This window comes from Bos grunniens, chromosome 1 (assembly GCF_055505025.1).
Source record: "Bos grunniens cultivar Pamir isolate PY7600 chromosome 1, Bosgru_T2T1.0, whole genome shotgun sequence".
In the NCBI taxonomy this organism is placed as follows: domain Eukaryota; kingdom Metazoa; phylum Chordata; class Mammalia; order Artiodactyla; family Bovidae; genus Bos; species Bos grunniens.
This window is the reverse complement of record NC_141165.1, coordinates 3,320,890-3,344,323: the sequence shown is the minus strand read 5'-3', so window position 1 is coordinate 3,344,323 and position 23,434 is coordinate 3,320,890. Positions and strand designations below refer to the sequence as shown.

Genomic DNA, 23,434 nt, shown 5'->3' with positions numbered 1-23,434 from the left:
GTCTCATAGAGTGAGCTTGGGAGCATTCCCTCTTCTGCAGGGTTTTGAAATAGTTTCAGAAGGACAGGTGTTAACTCTTCTCTAAATGTTTGCATATGCACACAAGGATGCACATGCTTTAAGAAAAAAGGACCGAAGCCACACACTGAAGAGCTTCTTTACGGAAGGCTAAGACAAAGGTGAGCGGTATCTAGGAAAACCTATGGAATTTGAAATTGGATGATCTAGATTAGATCTACATCAGAATGGTGGCTGGTCATTTACTGTGTGTGAATCTAGGCAAGCAACGTAACTTCACGAAACCTTTATTCCTCTCATTTATAAATAGTGCTTACCCTACCTGCAGGGCTTCCAACAGAACGGCAGGGATGTGAGGTCGTGTGCTTCCTCATCTGGCTTATCTACTGCTAAATAAACAGGACTTCCTTCACCCTCGTGGCTCAGCTGGTAAAGAATTCGCCTGCAATGCAGGAGACCCCGGTTCGATTCCTGGGTTGAGAAGATCCCCTGGAAAAGGGATAGGCTACCCGCTCCAGTATTCTTGGGCTTCCCTTGTGGCTCAGCTGGTAAAGAATCTGCCTGCAATGCGAGAGACCTGGGTTTGAACCTTGGCTTGGGAAGATCCCCTGGAGAAGGGAAAGGCTACCCACTCCAGTATCCTGGCATGGAGAATTCCATGGACTGTATAGTCCATGGGGTCTCAAAAAGTCAGACACAACTGAGCAACTTTCACTTTTACTTTTCACCTGAAGCAGAACTGACTTGGCTGCCTCTACCTTTAAATGGCCTACAACTATTCTGGAATGGTTCTATGAGAGCTGGTTTAAATAGTTTCTCCGTAGTAACAAACAAAAAAATAATGGAGACTGTTAACTTACATATAAGTCGAAGTTAACTGTACTTATAACTGAAAAATTTTGAAGTGAAAGATATTCAAATTATTTAATTTCATATTTAGATGTACCTTCCCAAGATAACAAGATGGGCTAAGAACTACTATTTCTAAATTTTTTAAGTCATAAGCACAAACAATGTGCCTGGAAACTTGCCATGTGCAACTACACCCCAGCCCTGAAACTCAATCCTCCACCCATACCCACATTACTCATCTCACACTCGTGAAGTTATATCAAAGTTTTTGGTTAGAAAATTTTTTTGTTTTCATTTTTATAGTACATCATAATTACTCTTTTTTCTTCTATAGCCTCTTTTCTTTCCTGTAGTTTATAACTGCCTGCCTTTACATTTGCTTTGTTATGTATATATCTGTGTGCTTAGTCACTCAGTCTGTCTAGTGAAAACTATGCTTTTTCCAGTGGTCATGTATGGATGTGAGGTTGGACTGTGAAGAAAGCTGAGTGCCAAAGAATTGATGCTTTTGAACTGTGGTGTTGGAGAAGACTCTTGAGAGTCCCTTAGACTGCAAGGAGATCCAACCAGTCCATTCTAAAGGAGATCAGTCCTGAGTGTTCCTTGGAAGGACTGATGCTGAGCTGAAACTCTAATACTCTGGCCACCTGAAGCAAAGAACTGACTCAATGGAAAAGACCCTGATGCTAGGAAAGATTGAAGGCGGGAGGAGAAGGGGATGACAGAGGATGAGATGGTTGGATGGCATCACCAACTCGATGGACGTTGAGTTTGAGTGAACTCCAGGAGTTGGTGATGGACAGGGAGGCCTGTGTGCTGCAGTCCATGGGGTTGGAGTCGCAAAGAGTTGGACACAACTGAGTGACTGAACTGAACTAAGTCAGTCATGTCCAACACTTTGTGATCCCATGGACTGTAGACAGGCTCCTCTGTCCATGGTACTAGAGTGGGTTGCCATGCCCTTCTCCAGGGCATCTTCTAGACCCAGGGATCGAACCCTGGTCTCCCGCACCACAGACGGATTGTTTGCCGTCTGAGCCACCAGGGTAGCCCTGGCTGCTGCATAAATGCTGGTTAGAAGAATGTATGTGAGGCCTCTCCATCCTCGTGGACACAGAACCAGGTAGCCGCCATGTCTGAGGGGGACAGTCATCATACTCTCAGGAGTCTGTCGCTTGTGCTAGTCAACAAGTTGCAAAGTTTGGAGGCTTCTGTCCTCACAAACTCACTGTGATGTGAGACAGTGAACTTCTAGAATGAAAGAGGCTGCAGTCTGGCAGCTTGTGAGCTACATCCAGCTGGAGAACTGTTTAGCAGTATTTAAAAAAATTTTGATCAGTTCCTGATATTTAAAAATGAGAATGCTCCTCAGGAAAATGTGGATTTCATAAAAATCTTAGGAGCTGGTAACCCTGGTCTGGCATTCCTGCGTGGCAACAAGCAGCCGATGCTGCACGAGTGTGCCCTTCGCAGGGGGCTTGGCCCTTCACTCTGCTAGGGCTCTCACTGCTCCCAGCGGTCGGACGCCACTTGTGACTGACTGTATACAGCCATGTACACACAGTTAAGATGAAGTTAACTCCCACAGTCATATACACCTCCTCTGTTCTGTCAGTCTGGCTTTTCTCCTGAGGAGACTGCTCGCGAGGTCCTGGGTCTGCCCCCGCTCTGAGGACGCCCTCGCCTCCTGCCTGTGCGGTGCTCCTCCTGCCTGTGCGATGCTCCTGTTTCCCAGAGCGCTGAGCCGCGCCCCGCTCTGAGGACGCCCTTTGCCTCCTGCCTGTGCGGTGTTCCTGTTCCCCAGAGCGCTGAGCCGCGCCCTGCTCTGAGGACGCCCTTCGCCTCCTGCCTGTGCGGTGCTCCTCCTGCCTGTGCAGTGCTCCTGTCCCCAGAGTGCTGAGCCGCGTCTTTCTTGCTTCATGCCCTCAGTTTGCTGGAGCACATCCCTCCAAAGGCTCTGTGCTCCTGAGATGAACTTTTTAAAACTTCTGTTTGAAAGATGTGGACATTAGTTAACAGTCTGGTTAGGCAGAATCCTCTAGGTTGGGAATATTCTTCCCTCAGGATGTTGGTACCACTGCTGTAGAGTTTCTTGGTTTCCAGCTGGAAAGCCTGAGACCACTTCAATTCCTAATCCCTTCTGCGATCGTGTTCTCTTCTCCTCCCCCACATCTTGCTCTGTAAACTGATGATGAATGTCTTGGTGTGCATCTGTTTTCATATGGAACGGGCCCTTTCAATCTAGAAACTCCTGTTCTTTTGTTCAACTAGAAATTTCTCTTTGTATCTTTGATGATTTTCTCGTTTCTACTCTTCATTTTGAGTTTGTTATTCCTTCCTTTTTTTTTTTTTTTTTTTAAAAGAAATCACCTTAGCTAGATGTTGGATCTCCTGGCCTGGTCCTCTTAATTTTCTTTATTTTCTGTTTCATGTACTTCTTTCTGAGACACTTTTCCACTTTTATATTCCAGACATCTATTTTTATGATATTTTAATTTTTAATTAATTTTTCCTTTGAATTATGTATTTCCTAGATCTCTGAGAAGTGTTCTCCCTACTGCAAAGGCTCTGTGGCCTGCAAACTGGTCTCTTCCTGGCTGTGTTTTTCAGATCTCTGCTTCCATTTGGAAGCTCTCCTCAAATGCGTTGTGTCTGGGGCTCCCTGCTCCTGTGTAGGAGTGGCGAAGTATAAAGGTGTCTTGAAGCCAGCTGTGTGTGCACAGGCGGGTGGGTCTGTGAATGCTGATGACCAAGGCCACTCAGGTCATCCCTGAGCCTCTTCTCTTGTGCTAACTAGATTCCTTCAGAGAACATTCTCCCAAACTCTTCCTAGAGGGAGACAAACTGGCTTCAATGTCCTGAGAAAGAAGGCCAGCGGTTCAAGGTCACTGAAATTCCCTGGGGCCCTGGCTAAGACCCCCTTCACTACACTGTCCACAGAGGGCAAATCCTGAAGGCTGGAGATCTGCATGTCTGCTTCTTAGACTTTTAACCAGTTCTTATTTTTCAGTCTTAACTCTTTCCCTCCTCCTGCCAACTTCCAGAAGTACCTAGCACTGCCAATTTCCACACTTTTAGAAATTTTACGGGTTATTTCCTGGCTTCCGCCATGATCAATTTTGAATTTCCCTTTCCTGGACATGCTAAGTCAGTTATCACTCACCCATCTGTTTCTCTACTTCCAAAACCGCCATAATTTTCTTCCTAATTCTCTGCATCCTATGGGTTTATGCTATTTCAATAGGGTCTCAGGAGCAAAGAAGGCAAATGCAGGATCTTAACATAAACATCTCATATCTGATATCCCTGTCATTTTAATGACACTTCTACTGAGCATCTGGGCAAGCGAACTGAAGTAAAAGAAGAATCGAGGTGGGGAGGCACCTGCGTGGAGAACTGGGGAACTAAGCAACTGGGAGGCAGAGATCACCATCTTCCTTTCTCTCTGCATCAGAGAGCATGGCCCCCGTCACCCTGCAGGACTGTGTACATTCTCCTTTGGTAGCAACACAGGGACATGGAAGCTTGAGTAATTCTGGGTAAGAGTCCAGTGATGCATGCAATTTTGCTGGCTTTTGCCCGTAAAAGGTGTCCTAGAGTTCCTGAATCCACCTGTCATATTGCTTTCTAGGGCAAGAGAAAACTGTGGAATAGGAGTAAGTGCGTGGAAGGTAAAGATTATGGTACCAGGATATAAGACCACCTCTTTAGTTTCATACAAGGCCAGAATGGGGTATCAATTTTGAACATGGAATAGAATTTGACTAGGAAATTAATTCTCCCTTCATATCTCTATTCCTAGAGCTGTATAAATTATTTTGAGGCAAAAAATAGACATTAAAAAGACAATGTGACACAGGAGAATGCCCCAAATCCAAAACACTGACACCATCGATGCTAGATGGATGCAGAACAAGAATTTTCCTGCCTTGCTGCTGGGGATGCAAAGTGCTACAGCCATTCTGGAAGACAGCCATGTGTCTGCCAGGCAAGGAGCAGGACAGAACAGTTAACTTTGTGTTTCCAACCTGACCGGCCTAAAGCATGCCCAGATAGCTGGTAAAACGTAATTTCTGGGTGTGCTGTGAGTGTGCGGCTGGGAGAGATGAGCCCTGGACTCAGCGGACTGAGTAAAGAGATCCAGCGTCGCCAGGAAGGGGGCATCATCCTGTGTGCAGGGAGCCTGATGGAACGACAAGCAAAGAAGGTGGGCTCCTTCTCTCCTGGAGCTGGGAGGTCCATTTCTCCTGCCCCCAATACTGAGCTCCGGCATCTCAGGCCTTGGGATCCTGGCATTTACATCACCAGCCGCCTGCTTCTCAGGCCTTCAGATTTGGGCTGAATTATGCCGGGAGAAATATCAATAACCTCGGATATGCAGATGACACCACCCTTATGGCAGAAAGTGAAGAGGAACTAAAAAGCCTCTTGATGAAAGTTAAAGTGGAGAGTGAAAAAGTTGGCTTAAAGCTCAACATTCAGAAAATGAAGATCATGGTATCCGGTCCCACCACTTCATGGGAAATAGATGGGGAAACAGTGGAAACAGTGTCAGACTTTATTTTTCTGGGCTCCAAAATCACTACAGATGGTGACTGCAGCCATGAAATTAAAAGACGCTTACTCCTTGGAAGGAAAGTTATGACCAACCTAGATAGCATATTCAAAAGCAGAGACATTACTTTGCCAACAAAGGTTCGTCTAGTCAAGGCTATGGTTTTTCCTGTGGTCATGTATGGATGTGAGAGTTGGACTGTGAAGAAGGCTGAGCGCCGAAGAACTGATGCTTTTCAACTGTGGTGTTGGAGAAGACTCTTGAGAGTCCCTTGGACTGCAAGGAGATCCAGCCAGTCCATTCTGAAGGAGATCAGCCCTGGGATTTCTTTGGAAGGAATGATGCTAAAGCTGAAACTCCAGTACTTTGGCCACCTGATGTGAAGAGTTGACTCATTGGAAAAGACTCTGATGCTGGGAGGGATTGGGGACAAGAGGAGAAGGGAATGACAGAGGATGAGATGGCTGGATGGCATCACTGACTTGATGGAGGTGAGTCTGAGTGAACTCTGGGAGTTGGTGATGGACAGGGAGGCCTGGCGTGCTGTGATTCATGGGGTCGCAAAGAGTTGGACACAACTGAGTGACTGATCTGATCTGATCTGATGCCACTGGCCTTCCCGGTTCCCAGCTCGCAGATGGCGGACTGTGGGGCTTCCAGGCCTCAATAACTGTGTCAGTCAACTCCTGTAAGGAGTCTCCTCTTATCTCTCTCTCTCTCTCTCTTTCTCTCTCTCTCTCTCTCTATCTCTCTCTCTCTCTCTCTCTTCTACTGGTTCTTTTTCTCTGAAGAACCCTGAAAGCAAAGGCTTCCACTGACAGGCCTCATGGGGCAAACTGCCCTCCCCACAGCCGCCTGTTGCCGAGCCGGTAAACTGGACTCCCCGAGAGTTGCTGCAGTCAGGGTCTCGTGCCAATGCTCTGGTTATGGCCTTCCGCGCATTTCTGTTAGGTCTCCTCAGCTGAGGCACTGGGCAGTGGTCCTCTGCAGATGCCTCTGCCAGGATCTCCTGATGGTCGCAGGGGAGGAAACCACGGGGACCCTTCGCCCCCAGTGACTGAGCACCCAGTATTCTTCCACCCCTGGCCTCTCCGCCTCCCCAGTGGGGTCCTGGCTTAGAAGGGAGAAGGGGCTGAAGCTGTGGAGCAGGGAGGGCCTTTAGGGCAGGGAAGTACTCTGCGTCCTGCTACAGTGGTGGCCACACCCACTCAAAGTCCAGCGCCAAGAACGGCCTGAGGGTAATGCCAGCCTTCGGGCGTTTGTGATGAGTCCGTGGCACGACGGGCCTGCTCTGGCGAGGGGTGTGGGCAGCACAGTGGGCTCTGTGTGCAGGTGAGTGTGTAAGGGATGCTCTCTGTATTTTCCACTCAATTTTGCAGCGAGCTGAAAAAGTCTCTAAAAAATAAAGTCTGTTTTATTAAAAAACCTAAACAAACAAAAAAAGACAATATGTTATTTTGGTATATCAACCTATGTTAGTGAAATACAGAGGATTTAAAAACTATTATAAAACACAAAGTAATACAAACGATACATTTATAATCCAAAGGGTACGTTGATATCTACACCTGAGATGGTCAATATTTACTGTTTGAACAGGAAGAGAGTTGACTGTCAGGAGTTGCTTCAACATCCCTTCAAAAATAAGATCCCAATTTGTGCTTTGGTACAAACTCCGAGGTACAACATTGTGATCTGGGGGAGTCTTTACTTCTAGTTCCCAAAGGCTTCCACTGAAAAGCTTTACAAGCTTTTCCAGAAAAGACAAAATATATTCAATTTGTGGTTGAAATAAAGTGCATTTTGACATCAGTATAATGTTGAACATGCTTTTAACGAGAAAACAGAGAAACAGAAATTCTAGGGTAGGACAGATGGAAAGACTGGCAGATAGATAACGGCTGAGGAGGAAGGGGAGACCTAAAATGAAATAAAAAGAAGCAATATTTTAAACCACGAAGAGGACATAACTGTCAGTCCAGGCTGGGCCAGGAAATGACTGAGGAGACAGCTACAGAAGGATTACAGTGCTGGCTGAGAACGAGGCAGGGAGTGGGCTCCAGCGTCAAGAGGAGACTTTTCCATTTACAAAGTGTTCAGGCAGAGAGCTAATTAAGAGAGACAATAAACATTGTGAGATACTTTCTGGTTAGCAAAGTTTACTGCTAAATGGATTTGATTATAGTGTTTTAGCTATTAATACCGTTTACAGGACAAATAAAAGGTATGTTACTTTATAAATTAAAGAAAACATTTTCCTTTGACACTAGTAAAAATAAAATAAAATTTAAATCAATAAAAGATTCAGAAAATTTTAGAATTTAAAAGTAGACAATGCTTCCTTTAAAAAAGCCAAGCTGAAAAGAGCTCCCGGCGCCTGTCCTCCTAGCAATGGCGGCACCAGGATCCACGCCCCCACCCCGGACTCGAGAGCGCCCTCCCGTGGAGGCCACCGATGCCACTGGCTGAGCAGAGGCAGCGGCAGATGCCTCCAGGGGCAGGCAAGAACCTTAACGTCGGCCTTGGTCCTGAGGAGCTGATGAGTTGAGAAGCCGGGATTTCTCCACGCCGTGAATCCCATCTCTCCCAAGTGGCACAGGCGTGCGCACAGGAAGAAGAGAAGGACAATGGAAGTGTACTGAGTGGCCCTGATTGAAATCTCACAGGACTGCAAAAGTGGGAGGTAGGTCAGAGGGGGCCGAAATAATCCAGAAGGGTGGAGGGAAAAGCTTCTTTGTCCCAAGTGTGAAAGGAGAAGCAAGATCTAGGGAGGTGAGGCCAGGAGAAGGAGGGGACCAATTGAAAAAAAAAAAGTGTGATGAAAGCTGCTGCTGCTAAGTCGCTTCAGTCGTGTCTGACTCTATGTGACCCGACGGACAGCAGCTCAGCAGGCTCCCCTGTCCACAGGGTTCTCCAGGTAAGAATACTGGAGTGGGTTGCCATTTCCCTCTCCAGTGATGAGAGCAGCTCTGTTTTAAACTATTATAGGAGTAATGATTCATGATTACATTTCGTTATTCCTCACCTTTACATCTGCATGTAATCTTAATCCACATAATTCAGCCAACAACCCACAAGGCACTTCTTGTAGCATGTAAGAAAGTAAAAACGATCAAAATATTTGGGAACAATCTATTTATAATAATTCTACTATGCATCTTTGGTAAAGCAAAAATTTTGTTTGAAGAACAGCCATTTGACATCATTTCAAAGCTTAAATTTTAAATTCTCTGAAGGTGATATTCACATTGCTTTTTTTCTCAATGTGAAATTTTACTTTTACTTAATAAAATCAGGGTAGGGTCTGAGACAAGGAAATGGTGATGTGAGGACCAGCCTGCCTAAACACGGAGGCTGGGCTCCATCTCTGAGGCCTCATAAAGAACATGTTGGTTCTAAGATTTATCTAGAATTTGTTAAGTGGTTGTATTATATTTCTCTAACGTTCAAAGAGAATGAAAGCTTTGTTCAAGGTGAATAAAGAAACTTAATACTTTTGTTAAAAATTAAATATGAGATGCTGATGGTGAAATGAGTAGAAAGAGCACTAAGCAAGGACGCCGAGATCTAAGCCCGCAGACCGAGTGGGACTGTTTTCAACCCCTTGACTGTCAAGGGCACCGGATTAACTTGCTAGGGCCGCTTAACTAAGTACTGGACGGTATGGAACGACAGAAGCGCACTAACAGGGCCGGAGTCCGGAAGTCCAAATCAGGACGGGCAGGGCCCTGTCCCGCTCATATCCACGGGGAGGAACCTCCCTGCCTCTTTCGGCCTCCTGTGTTGGCGGGGTGCGCTCCTCCTGAGGGCTCCCGGGGAAAATCTCTGCAGGGCCTTTCTCACAGCCTCTGGCAGCAGCCGGAAGTCCTTGCCCCTCCTTGGCATGCGTCACGTCAATCTCTGTCCTGCCTTCGTAGGCGTTATTCTGCCGGGAATGCTCACACTGCCTCCTCTCTGTGCGTCTCCGTGTCCAGACCATCACCTTCTTACCAGGACGCCAGTCCTCAGTCCCGCCTGATCCAGTGGGAGCGCATCTTAACCGATCCTGTCTGCAACCACCCATCTCCAAGCAAGGTCACCCTTTGGAGTGCTAGGGGTTAGGGCTGCTAGCACATCTCTGCGGGGATAAAATTCAGTCCGTAATTCAGTCAGGCCTCAATACCTGAGCTTGTAAAGTCAGGGCTGGGACTAGATGCAGTGCATCTTCACTGGTGTGTGTCTGTGTGTGTGAGACACGTTCCTTTGAGAAGATGAGGAGGCATCTGCATTGGTGTGTGTGTGTGTGACAGTTCCTTTGAGAAGATGAGGAGGCATCTTCAGTGGTGTGTGTGTGTGTGTGTGTGCGTGTGTGTGTGTGTGTGACATGCTCCTTTGAGAAGATGAGGAAGGCTAGACACCCTTGACTCAGAGAAGCACACGCCTAATCGATATTCTGCACAGCATCAGGTGGTCACAGGCGCTCCCCAGCCCCGCTGAACCCAGGAGGCGCGGGCCTCGACGAGGCAGCGCCGTCACTGAAGGTCTTTTAGTTTCTCCAAGAGCAACACCGAGCTACAAACACAGCGCCTACGGCTCCCAAAGACACGTGAGACGCCCAGAGCCTCGCACGCTGCTGCTCCCTTCTAAGGTTCTGGTGAGTGAGCTTGGGAATGGCTGGGTGCAGAGGAGCAACCGCACGCCGGTGCCCTGGGCGGGGCGTCACGAGTCAGAACCCCCCAGAGGGGAGGAAACCCGGAGCTGGCGATCCATCTGGAATGCTTGGTGGCCCTGACTCCACCTCCCCAGGTTCGGACCCTCCCGGGACTCAGCACCGCCCCCTCTCCCCGCGCTGGCCGCATCCGGCTCCATGTCGCCCTCTGGATGCTCTTCTCGGTCCTTCTCTCTGAAGGACGATGCCGCTCCCTTTGGTCCTCACTCTCCCAGCCACGGCTGCTCCCGCAACCTCCGGAGGACGGCCAGGGTGCGGGGCTCCAAACCACTGCTTCCCCCAGTCTATGAGAGACCCGCATCTCCGGAGGTCCCGCCACGTCTCCACTTCCAGCTTGCCCCTTCCTCACTGTCACGGATATACCACACGGCCGGCAAACAGCAGGCACTCAATAAATCCTGGTTGGCTGGCTGAGGCGTTGAATAAACGAGCAATGCTCTTCTGCACTGATCTGACAGCTCCTTGCCAGGTGCACCGTGCTGCTTCTACACTGCTTCTTACCATGGTTCTCTACAAAGTGTCCCTGGAGGCCCAAACCAGAATCCCAGCTCCCTCCCAATCCTCCCAATCCCAGCATCTCCTCCATGTGCCCTTCACAGACTGACCGTGGTCACACCCCGACCTGCTCCATGCCCTCCTGTCTGCCTACCCCCTCTGGTGCTTTATCTCCGTACGCCCCCTGAAATCCTCTGAGGCTCTGATGGCCACCCTCTGGTGGGTTTGGCTCTGACGGTTTTACACTCCCGGTAGTGCTCTGAGGCTCCAAGGTCCTGGTGGTCCTTCCCGGCCTGCCTCCCTCTCTCCCTCCTAACCTGCTCCCTGACAGCGCACTCGGCGCCCCCACCCCCTTGCCTCCCTGCAGTTGGGTGCGCACCTGGCATGAGGCCTGGATCGCTGTTCGCCTCTGCGCACCCTGCCCCTCAAGCATTGCGGGTGCCACTGCCCAGGGTGCCCTACAGGCTCTCTGACAGCTCAGGGGGCTTGTGCTAGTTCCTGGGCAGCCGCCCCCCACACCTCCCGGTCCCAGCCCTGCCCCACCCTGCTCACACAGACAGCGGGTTTCATCCTTTATCAGGCACTGAGTGACCCTGCCAGCCACTGTCTCCTAGAAACTGGTACCTCCTTGGACAGGACTCCTGATATCATGCCACTGCCTCTAGGCCCTTGTTTCTTCAATTATTCCCCCAAAAAATATGTGTCAGGAGGATTACTATGCACTGGGTCCAGTTCTACATGCTGGGATACGGAGGCCCACCAAGACAGACAAAACCCCGCTGCTCACTGGGGAGTGGAGGAGTCGGTTTCCAGAACCAGTGATAAACAATGAAACTTTCAACAACATAAATCTTCACGGAACAGGACTGAAATACCAGCGCTGATCTCTGAAGGAGAAGCTCAGACTGGCTTGAGAAGCACCCTCTCTGCCAGCTCTCCACACCTCTGGGAGCTGGGACCGTCTCCCTCTATGGGCAGCCATCAAACCTTCCTTGCCCTCCACTGACCTCTAACTGCGACTATCCTCTTCCCTTCCCTGTGGACTTTTTTAAAGACGACTCTGCTTGTGCTATCTGCACACTCTTTTTCATTTAGCTAATTTTAGTTGAAAACTTAATGTGTACATGAGATAAAAGGAATGTAGAAGAGGCTACTGCAGTTCTGAGCTGTCCAGTTACTCACCAACCTACCATGAGCCAGCTTTTGCTCCCCCAGTCCATGGAACTCACTTTGGAAAAGGTCTCCAATGACTGTTCCTCCGTCCACAGGTGGACTTGCCCGGCCTTACCTGACTCTGCCCCAGCACTCCTGACCCGGTACGTACCTTACTCTACAGAACAGTTTTGAGATGTTACAACACAAGCTCTTCCTTTCCTACTGCTGCTACTGCTAAGTCACTTCAGTCGTGTCCGACCCTGTGCGACCCCATAGACGGCAGCCCACTAGGCTCCCCCGTCCCTGGGATTCTCCTGGCAAGAACACTGGAGTGGGTTGCCATTTCCTTCTCCAATGCATGAAAGTGAAGTCGCTCAGTCGTGTCCGACCCTAAGCGACCCCATGGACTGCAGCCTTCCAGGCTCCTCCATCCATGGGATTTTCCAGGCAAGAGTACTGGAGTGGGTGCCATGTGCCTCTTAAAAATACTGATATGAAACACCTTTACCCATTTTCCTCCTTCTGTGAGCACCCACCTTAGGTAAACTGACCATGTAATTCCTATGATCTGTATGGGGTACCTTTGAGAGTGAAAGAAGGCAGTGTTAATAATTATTACTCTTCAATAGTGAGTGTATAGAACTAAGACTGTTCCATACAGACTGTGAATATATGGTTCCTCTATTCTCCTGGGAGATCACATCTACTTGTTGTCATTATAACAAACATCATTTGCAAAAATAAATCTGTAGCCTTGATACGGACAGTGAATTTTATTTTCCAATCCTCAGATATTGATTTCCAAAGTGCATGCATGCTAAGTTGCTTTAGTCATGTCCGACTCTTTGCAACTCCATGGACTGTAGCCCGCCAGGCTCCTCTGCCCATAATTTCCCAGGCAAGAATACTGGAGTGGGTTGCCATTGCCTTCTCCAGAGGATCTTCCTGACCCAGGGATTGAACCCATGCCTTTTATGTCTCCTGCATCTGTAGGCAGGTTCTTTACCACTAGCACCACCTAGGAAGCCCCGATTTCTTACAGATCTCTCAAATTCAGCATAGCCGAAACACAGTCATATCCGTTCTGAAAACCTGCTAATCCTCATCTTTCCTTTCCAGGTCAGACAGACAACCCGGGCGCTCGTCTCTCCCAGCTGGGGCTCACTGTGCACTTCCTGTTCTCCCTCACCCGTTTGGTTCCCCCCGGACCCTGCTCATAACCTTTCACCGGATTTCCTCACTGCAGTCCCGTCTGCCTCTAGTCTGCTCCACACTGCAGCCAGAGGAGCCTGAGACCGCCCGCACCGCGGCTCCGCCCCTTTCAGCGGCTTCCTGTCACCGCCAGGGCCAGGATTCTCATCAGGATCCTGTTCTTGCCTTCCTCACTCTCACAACCTGCGCGTCACTCTCCCTTTGCACTCTCAGGAAACCAGGCAGCTTGTGAAAACACACACACGCACAACCCCCCATGAAGCCGCCTCTCCCGAGCTTCTCCGTTCACGCTGCAGACCCCTCATCTCACTCACCTACAGCATTTTCCCCGGTCACACGGTCTGCCCAGAGGGGAGCCTGGCGCCTCTCCTGACCTCTCCTGCTGCCTTCATGCCTCCACCGCAGGACCAGAAACCTCAGTCTTCAACTAACCACGTTCTCCTGGACTTTGTCCCACTAGTCCCTGCTGTCACTGGGCCTACCAGTTAGTGTTTCCTCCCAGTTGGTGAACTTCCTGAGGACAGGGGCAGTGCCCCGTAAATACTTCCAAGTAGTCATCCTATTTTTAGGAGATCTCACCCATTGTTATGGATTTAAACAAGCAAATTAAAATGACTAGGACTTTATATTTAAATAAGCAACTTCATTACCCCTACTTTTTTCACTTGTGTCTATGTGTTCTATAAGGTCTTAAAAAGACAAGGGTTTCAGCTGTCCCAAATCGCCAAGTTTTCTGAAATTAATTTTTAAAAGCAGATCTTAGGATAGGAAACACAGTGATTAAAATTATGGTTGTGATGTACAAGAGTTAAGGAAAGAGTAAGTATTTAGTTAAGACTACAGAAAATCAGAATAGATTCTAATAGTTGTCTGGCTTGAAAAATTCTGTGAAAATATTATCCAGAAGTAATTTTTTAAATAAAGGAGGCTTCTCATTCCTTTTGTTTTTCATGTAGTCTGTTCAGTCACCCGTTCAGTCGTTCGTGTCCGACTCTTTGTGACCCCATGGACTACAGCACGCCAGGCCTCCCTGTCCATCACCAACTCGCGGAGCTCACTCAAACTCACGTCCAGAGAGTCGGTGATGCCATCCAACCATCTCATCCTCTGTCGTCCCCTTCTCCTCCTGCCCTCAATCTTTCCCAGCATCAGGGTCTTTTCCAATGAGTCGGTTCTTTGCATCAGGTGGGCAAGTACTGGAGCTTCAGCTTCAGCATCAGCCCTTCCAGTGAGCACCCAGGGCTGGTGTCCTTGTTTTTCATTACTTACACTTTATAAAAACCATACTATTTTTCAGCGGGAGATAGCATTAAATATCCTAAAATCTATCTAAACATTCTCCTCTACTTCCCAGATTATTTCCTCTTATGATTTCCACGTTCTTACTCAGAAAGAAAGAATTTTCTACTTTGTATGTCAAAACCCAAACTATTTGACCTTCAAGGCACAGAATAAAATTACAAGTTTTGGATAAAATGTGGTGCTCCTGTCATTTACTCATTCAAGTAATTTGGGAGGAATTTTAAAAGTATAACCTAGAATTTAAAGAATATTATTAGTTTTACCAGAGGGATAACAACAACATCTGGCACAACCGAAATCTAATGAATAAATAGAGAACCACACAGTAATTTACCAGTCAAGGTTATGAATGGCTTCAAACAGTTTATGTTCTTCTGACAAAGCCCCACTCTTACAGTAGTTCTTTATTTCCTACTTCATCATCGCTCTGTGCAAACATTCCTAATTACATTTTGGCTTACCAATCTGGTTTTGTGAACTCTTCCTTTTGAAAAGGAAAACAATTTGAAGTATTCTGAAATTTAAAACATGCTCTGTTTTCTCTTCAAGCTGAGGATTATTGGACTGTTCCAAAGGGGCAGGCCCAGGTTTTCCAGCTAGGCAAGCACCCGAAGGTAGATCCTATGAGACAGGAATACATCTGCCACTGGGCATTCCCCTGAGAAATACATCTGGTCAAAATTTAACTAAGAAGTTAGAGTATCTTTAAATGCAATATTTATTTTTTATTGGCAAGTTGTTGATACTATAAAAACAGCTCTCATCTTCTGATAAATATTCTTGAATACTCTCTACCTGTCAGAAGGTGGAGCTCTAAACATATCTGAAACACTGGCTTTTTCTATGTATGCTTCACAAATGTGTGTGATGACGAGATCAAAGCAGGAGGAAAAGTCTTTAGAAAAACGGTTCTGAAGAATATTCCTATTCTCTCAGGATAAAATTACCCACATCCGATACATACATGTTAACTCATAAAAATATACTTAGTATGTTCCTCTGAAACTTCCAATATACTGCCTATGATAAAAATGTAGGCATGGTAATTCAAAATAAAAGATAAAGTACATTTAGGAGACACACTTTACAAACTCAGGACCGCCGAACTGCGCGCTGGCATGGCCATTAGCACTTACAAGCATCTCGGATGTAGAGCAACATGGCCACGAAGACGTAGTCAACCAAAGTCAGGGTGAGGCCATCGGCGAACAGGGCGTCCCAGACCACCAGGAGGTCCTGCAGCGGGAACTCTCGGCCGAACAGCAGCCGCACCCACCGTCTGTGGGAAACAAAAGCCGAATTCAGGGGGCAGTACTGTTGAGAGCAATATAAAGAGGAATCATCTTCTCCTGTAGCTATGAAAAAATCATAATTTTTAACTGATCACACCAAGCAAATATTATATATAAAATTATAAAACCGTAAAGTCCAAGTGTTAGGCTTTCAAATGCATTTTGTAATTTTATAATGAGGCCACACTCATTAAACTTTATTCCTATAGGTATACGACACAAGTACAATATTTGAAAAGGGTAGAAATCTTTCGTATGCATTAGAAATCATAAATCTCAAAAAGGCAAGGAGAATAATGAATGTAGTCTGATAGTTACCTCATTTGTAAGGTTATGAATTAAATAATAATGTTCCAAAATTTTGTATCACTAATGACTTTTGTTAACTGGACTTTTTCAAGTGGTCATATGACAAATTACTATAGTCAAACAGAAAACTGCATTCTGACATGTCACTCCTATGTAAAAATATTCATTTTAAAATTAAATGTGAAAAAAAAGACAGATGTTTTTTTGTCAAGCGTAGACAGTTATCTCAAATGAAACATATAATGATACTTGATTTTTAACTTCAGAATAACTTATCAAGGAGGTTATCTTTCTAGGGGTATTATTTCAAAACACAGTCACTTCTATGGCCAGGAGAATGGACACGGATGCTTCAGAGCAGACACGAGAAGCTAACAAGAATATCAAACAAGGTCTGTCTGTAACTATATATCATAAATAGTAACACTTCAGACTTTGAGCAAATGCTAGGCCATTGATATCTATTTTTTTTTTTTTAATGAGGAAAAATGCTTTATTTATTTTTTTTTTATTCTTCTTTTATTTCTAAATTTTTAAAAGAAAATCCATCCTGAACCCTCCTCCCTCCCCATAATTCTTGTAAGAAAATTAAAACAATTCACTTGATATATTTTTATCCATTTACTTCTAATTTTATATGCAAGGCTATAATTCCTTTACTCAAGCCTTTCTCTAGGTGCTTAAGCTAGAAATCTATGTGATTCTATCACACAACAAAGACTCCAAAATTCTAAATTTCTAGTACCAAGAAATAGCATAGAATAGGGGACATTCTTTAAAAATTAGTTCAGAGATATTACCTCTTTGCAAAATTCAAAACCAAATATAACCATCTGTGAGGTTAAAGTGAGGCCAAAAAAAAAAAACAATCAGATACTACTTTTTTCAGGGAGTATTACATTTAAGGAGGAATCAAAAAGCTGTGACAAAATAGTGTATAATAACACATACGTATCACAGTTTATTAAGAACCATATGATCAAATACTTGAATTCCTTTATTCATATTACCAAATTAATCAACAGAAAAATTAAATTATATTTTCAACTACATCTTAAATTATGTTACTCAATTTTTCAGGAAGGAAATTTAATGCCTTAGTGACATCAGCATTTAAAAAACGGTACAGAATTGCTTACAATTTTTATCTACCTTTTAATTCTCACCCCACTGTTAATATGAAAGGTTGCTAACACAAAATGTGTATGTGTATTTTGTCTAGTATGCCTATGTTTATGTGGCTTAGAATAAAACAGTATTTCTACACACACTTCTAATTCTTTTAAATTACAAATGCTAATATTTACTATTTTAAGAAGTACCAAAATATCCCTAAATTACACAGGTTGCTCTTAATTAAAAACAATTGCTTTTGCAAAGAGTGTTGGTGGAACCAATGGGCAAAGAATGGGCAAAGCAAAAAACGCCTAGATTAAACCATATGGTGGGCCTGTTTAAAGGGACCTTTAAACTGATAACTGCAGCAGCGAAATTCCGTGATTAAAATCATTTAGAGCCCGTCGTTCAGTTACCCACTGACACAACTGAAGAAAAGCCCACCAGTGAAACAGACCGATGAGGACCTCACGCGGAACACGGCGGCCACAGCTGGTGACAGGGGGTTGTACAATTGAGATTTGCTGAGAGAACGAACTTAAAGGCTCTCACCAATAATGGTAATAATAAAGATAAACATGTGAGGTGATGGCTGTGTTAATTCCGTTTCACAACATGCACCTACATCAAATCACAATGATGTATGCTACATACCTACAACTGTATTTGTCAATTATATCTCAATACAATTGGAAATAGAAGTAAACAAATAAACGAGAATTATCTTGGTTTGATGGATAGGTAAATTTTGGCACTTTGAAAATTACATATTCTGACATTGAAGTGATTCCTCCTGGTTTCAAATCCAGATGCCAGCATGAAACTCAGCAACAACGTAATCCTAGGCCCTGAACCTACCCCCTTCCTGCCTGGAACTGACTTCCATGCTGCCCTTATTTGAATAAGCCCATGGTAACTCCTGCTGCAATTTCCCCAGAGACACTGCTTCTGTGAGGCCTAATGTGGAGGGACCTTTTTTTCTGTGTGTTTTTCCTGTTATCTCCTACTGAAAGTAAAATGCCTTTTGAAAAAAAGGTGATGTATCATATTACAAAAAACATCATTTGTCAAAAAAAAAAAAAAAAAAAAAAGAACTAACAAAGGTTAATACACGCCACAAAAATGCAATGCCATGTTTCCCCCTGTTCCTTAAACTTCAAATTCCTCTCATTTTCTCAGGGAAAATCACATCTTTGGTTTCATCACGGATAATGCAGAGAAGACAAAGGAGCCTACTTCTCAGAAATAATATATAGTCTTACTATTTTTATGACAAAATGTTCAGTTACTGCCCAAACCTCCTGTCTTGTCATGTGCCTGCCGTTCTGGGTTGCACTAGCCTCGCTTTGGAACCCACTCTGCTGCGACACACGTGGGCAGCTGCCACCGCAGTGTGGTCGGGCAGGGGGCTCAGACACCCAGCAGGCGACAGTGAATAACACACCTTCAAAACCACAGCACACAAGTCTTCAGTGCTTCTATATTTAATGTGGAATCTGTGATGTGCCACTTTATAAATGTTTTACATTGCTTTATTTTTTAAGTTTCACCTTGCCAAGTACACTGGTGAATAATTCCAGGGCAAGGACCATATTCGGTGTATGTGTGTGTATGAGAGAGACAGACAAACGCAGAGAGAGCTAGAGAGCTCTTTGTAAGAGAACATTTTGCTTAGTGATTTACATGTTCACCAAGATCTTTGTTAAACTCACTGTAATGCCACCTGTCACGCTACCTAGAAGCAAAGGTGTAGCTAAACTGGAAATATAGTCACCGATCTTGTTAGTGGCAGCATAAAAATAATTCAGGAAGTGGGGGAAACCCGGAAACACAGAAGGAAAGAATTAATTAGTATATGCCTAGCATGTTTCTTTTATCAGGTTGGCCAAAAAATTTGTTCAGTTTTTCTGTACAATGTTATGAAAAATCCAAGGGAACATTTTGACCAAGCCACTTCCCTGGTGATGCAATGGTAAAGAATCTGCCTGCCAATGCAGGAGACACAGCTTTGATCCCTGGGTGGGAAGATTTCCTGGAGTAGGAAACGGCAACCCGCTCTAGTATTCTCGCCTGAAAAATTCCATGGACACAGGAATCTGGCAGGCTACATACAGTCCATGGGATCACAAAGAGCTGGACACGACTGAGCAACTAAGCACAATATATAAACTCTTAGTGGTTGTACATGTAAGGATATTAAATTAAAGCAAAATATAGTTTCCTCTATTTAATATGCACTTCTAGGAAAATTAAGGCCAAATTCTCAAAATATTTAAGAAGTCCTAGTATGACTAATGGAATGCTTTGGGAGCAACAATGATATTATCAATAATTTAATCACTTTTATCCCAACTAGATTTAGTTCATACATATATTCACCACACAAAACTTCCTGCGCTATTTTGGGCTTTCTTCATTGAGCTTAAAAGCCAAGAAAAAAAAATCTTTATGGAGTGAGTTACCAGTAGAAAGTATTTCAGTGTGCTTTTGTAGTCTTAGAAAGGAAAACGTACTCTAAGAAATGAGGTCTTGTAAAGAAGTCACTCCTAAAATTAACATGCTTTTATTGCAGTTAAAAATATTTAGCGAGAGTTTAAGTTACACTTAAGGGTAGCATTAAACTTTGTTTTAACTTCAGTTTAATTGCTTGATCCTATTAATCTTGAGTTATGTACATTACACCTACAGATTGCAATGCTCGTAACCATGTATGTTTTATCACTTGTGTTAATACAATAATTCATATTTTACCAGACTTACTTAGTAATTAAAATCTACACAAACCAAAAAGACCATCTGATGTATTAAATTTAATAATAAACCACCCGAAGACAGGACAGTCTCTATGTCTGTACTCATGCAACACTACTCTCATTTTTAAATTTCTGTGTAATTAAGCCACTATTCCCTTGGGATCAGTAACTCCTGATGGTGTTATTGCTGAGTGAATGACCCATGGAAACACCAAGAAGAATACACTTTTTACTGATCAGCTTATGAAAATGACCAGTTTGATTGAGGTTTGGAAAAACAGCCTGGCTCCAACATGGCTGTGGTGGGTTATGTATGCAGAAAGCAATCAGTATACTAAATCTTCAATTTTTTTTTTTTATTCCGAGATACGGGTACAGCCACCTCAGAAGAACAAGTAAAATGGAAAATGTATATTCAATTTAATGTAACAAACATTATTAATAGGGCATCTTAAGTAACCTGTGATCATGAAATGATAGCACTGGATAGGCATCTAAGAACACAAAAGCACAGTTAGATTTTTGCTTAATGATATTAATCTTGTCTTTTGCTTTTGTTCACCTGGGCTTTTCAAAGGTAACAATTTTTAAATGACTAGTGGAGAAGGAACACAGAATCCAAATTTGGTGCTTGCATCAGAGAAAAACAAAAGTAAACCAAAAGGTCTGATCTTTGCACCTGTCACCTCCTTGGCTGAACTTAGGCTCTTCTTCTATTGGGCTCTTCTGCACTCAGTACCTTTGAATTAATTTACCTAGAGTTTTCCTTTATGTCAACTCTGTGAAAGCAGTCTTAAAATCAGAATAAAATACTGAAGTTATTATAATTAGGGTCACAAGGCATTCTTATCTAACTTCTTTGGAGAGCAAAGGTACAAAAGATGGAAGACAAAACAAATAATTTTTCTCGTTTCCCATTTATTCTAACAGCTCTGCAGAATAAATTATTAGAAGATGCTTAGCCTCTTTGCTATTTTTTTTTAACCTAGTCAAATATATCAATTTGGTCTTCTTAAAAATATTTGGGATCTGCATACATTACAGAAACATCTGAATACTTCATGTCCATCAAACCCTACTGCAAAAACACAAGAAACTGTAACTTCAAATTAATTATTATCTTTAAAGAACTCAAATCTACTTTCTAAGTGCTCCTTGTAATACATGGTTGAACCAGCTTGAATTTGGCTTTCTGGGAAAACATGTTAAACCTAAGTTAATCCCCACAGAATAAGTATGTGAACTGTTCAAAGTGTATTTCTGACTTTGGGGAAAATTCCCTGTTCCTTTCAGAGGGCAGCACACAGCCCTTTATTAAGGAAGGTTTCTGTTTCCAAAAATAAGTTCCTAATAATTATCACCACTTCTACTGTAATTTATTCTCTCTGGCAAGGGTTTGAAGCTGTTTTGTCAGAACAACTGCATTACACCCTTAGCAAAAATAGCCTGAATGGAAAGCAGAGCCTTGTGCATCCACGGTTTTCCAGGGGGACAAGATGCTCTGAAAGCGTGGGGCACAGAACGGCCACCGCGTGTCTACAGCCATGCTCACGTCCCTCTTTTAGAGGCAGACCTGCCATGTGGGTTACAAGCGTGGTGTTTCAAGGACTGCGGGCCTCTAGGATGTACGATTTACCAGCAAGCTCAGGTGAATCTACTGAAAGACGGTCACAGGCCAACATGGCTTTAGTTCTGAGGTGCGACTGAGTTCTCACTACTGCGCGCTGTGCCCGGGCTGCAGCTGGGTCCCCACTCTGACCCGAGCGGACCCGAGGTCAAGACCCGGAGATGCCCCCCTGCCCGGTCAGTCATTCGGGCTTCACTACAGGGGAGCCACTGGGCATCGAGAATGACTAGCAGGCCACGCTGACCTACAGACTACAGCATGAAGAGCTGACAGACGGCTGGTGGTCGCGCTGGAGTAATTCAATTTAGGCTCTGTGAGAACTAGTGTTATTTATACTGCAAACAAATTTTACTTCTAGTAAGTCTATCAACAGGCTTTGTTCAGTCACTTTATCTCCAGGAAAGGGAGTTATGAGCGAGTCAGTGTTCTAAAAGAGCATACCGAGGCTTCCTGAAGATAATTGCTCCTGTCCTTCCTAATATGAAACTCATTAAAAAACAAAACTTATGTGACTTAATTTTTTTGAAACTGCCATATACTGTTTCACATAGCAATAGAATCAGCCTCACTGAGTAAGTTTCCAATTTCCTCTGCTTATGCACTCATATACAGTATATCGTTGGAGGAACTGACATGAGGTATAACCCTAAGCTAGGAAATGTCAGGATCACTGGGACTCAGGAAGGAAGCTGGACCACACACCTGCAGGCCGCTCACACGTCATGGAGAGAGTCACACTGAGCCCTTCCTCAGAGGCAGCACTGGTGACGGTTCCATGCGACGGCCTGCCGCTGCCAGGGAGCTGTGGACACCTTCTGGAGGGTGGTTTTCTTGGACCCTCTCTTCCTTTTCCCCCACCCCCACCTGACAAGGGGCACCAACCCTGCCTGGCCCCTCAGAGGTTAGGACAAGTGCAAGACTCAGGCCTGATGTTTGCAGATTCCATATCTATCAGGCTCCACAGTCACACTGACCACAGATAAAGGCACCAATAAAAAATCACAACTAAAGGGTTAGTTACGCCAGTTTGGTTTGGTTTCCCTTCTCTTTTTCTTCCCTTGTGGTCTTGTCCAGCAGATCACAAGCTCCATGGGGCTATTTGGTGTTGGACAGAGTATGACAGAGTACAGGAGTCAATTAATGTTTATTAAAATAATACGAATTGGCACTGCTTTGGTGGCCCAGTGGTTAAGAATCCACCTTTCGAAGCAGGGGACGCAGGTTTGATCCCTGGGTGGGGATCTGAGACCCTAAAAGCTGCGGGGCAACTGAGCCTGGGTGCCCCAGCCAGGGAGCCGGAGCGCTGTAATGCTGAGCACTTCAGAGGCTGGGCTTCACCAGTGAACCCCACGCGCACAGCCAGAGAAAGCCCAATGCTGCAAGGAAGACCCCGTGCAGCCAAAAGCAAAAATAAAAACAAAACCAAAATTAACATGACTCGCCCTTTCTCAGGCCCACTCTTATTAACCAGGGATCTTCCCGATCTTGAGTTTGCATCAGTGATTGCTCACAGGTTTCCCAGCTCCTCATCAGACATTCCCCTGTGCTGCTCTCATCTCTGGAGGGATCCCTGGGAACACACACTAGTAGTGAGTGATCACACCTGTGAAGGAATCGCTCAAGGCTGTCTAAGCTTGCTGGGACGCTCTCCCGCTTCAGTTCCTAAACTCTGGCCCCCTGCCGGCCTGCACCTTGGATGCACCACAGCTGTGGCCTGTCGCCTGCTAGGACTCTGCCCTCAAAAGTGTGATCCCAGGACCAGACACATCACTGGGGAGCTTTCCGGAAAGGATGACGACTCATAGGCGCCCAACACAGTGCTGCTGAATCACACTCTTCGTTTTGACAAGACTTCAGGAGATCTCTGTGTATTCTAAGCTTTGGGAGCCACAGACGAGGTGACCATTCTGGGCCTCCTATTCATTTTGCTGCCAGCTGTCAGCGCTCCTAGACCCGCAATGCGTTCCTGTGAAACACTGTGCTAGGAGGAGAGAAGAGGCGTAAACTGTCGGATGGCTCTTCTCATTAGAGTAATGGTCT

The 23,434-nt window shown here is 45.0% G+C and overlaps 1 protein-coding gene across 11 annotated transcripts in view; it reads right to left on the bottom strand.

Moving 5' to 3' along the window:
* Positions 1 to 23,434, bottom strand: part of TBC1D5 (TBC1 domain family member 5) — a 595,415-nt gene that overhangs the window by 151,413 nt on the left and 420,568 nt on the right. For all 11 annotated transcript variants that reach the window (XM_086386662.1, XM_086381937.1, XM_086380405.1 and 8 more), the window contains one exon: positions 15,434 to 15,576. In XM_086386662.1, the coding sequence (XP_086242788.1) occupies positions 15,434 to 15,576 (143 nt within the window). The remainder of the gene's footprint in view (positions 1 to 15,433; positions 15,577 to 23,434) is intronic.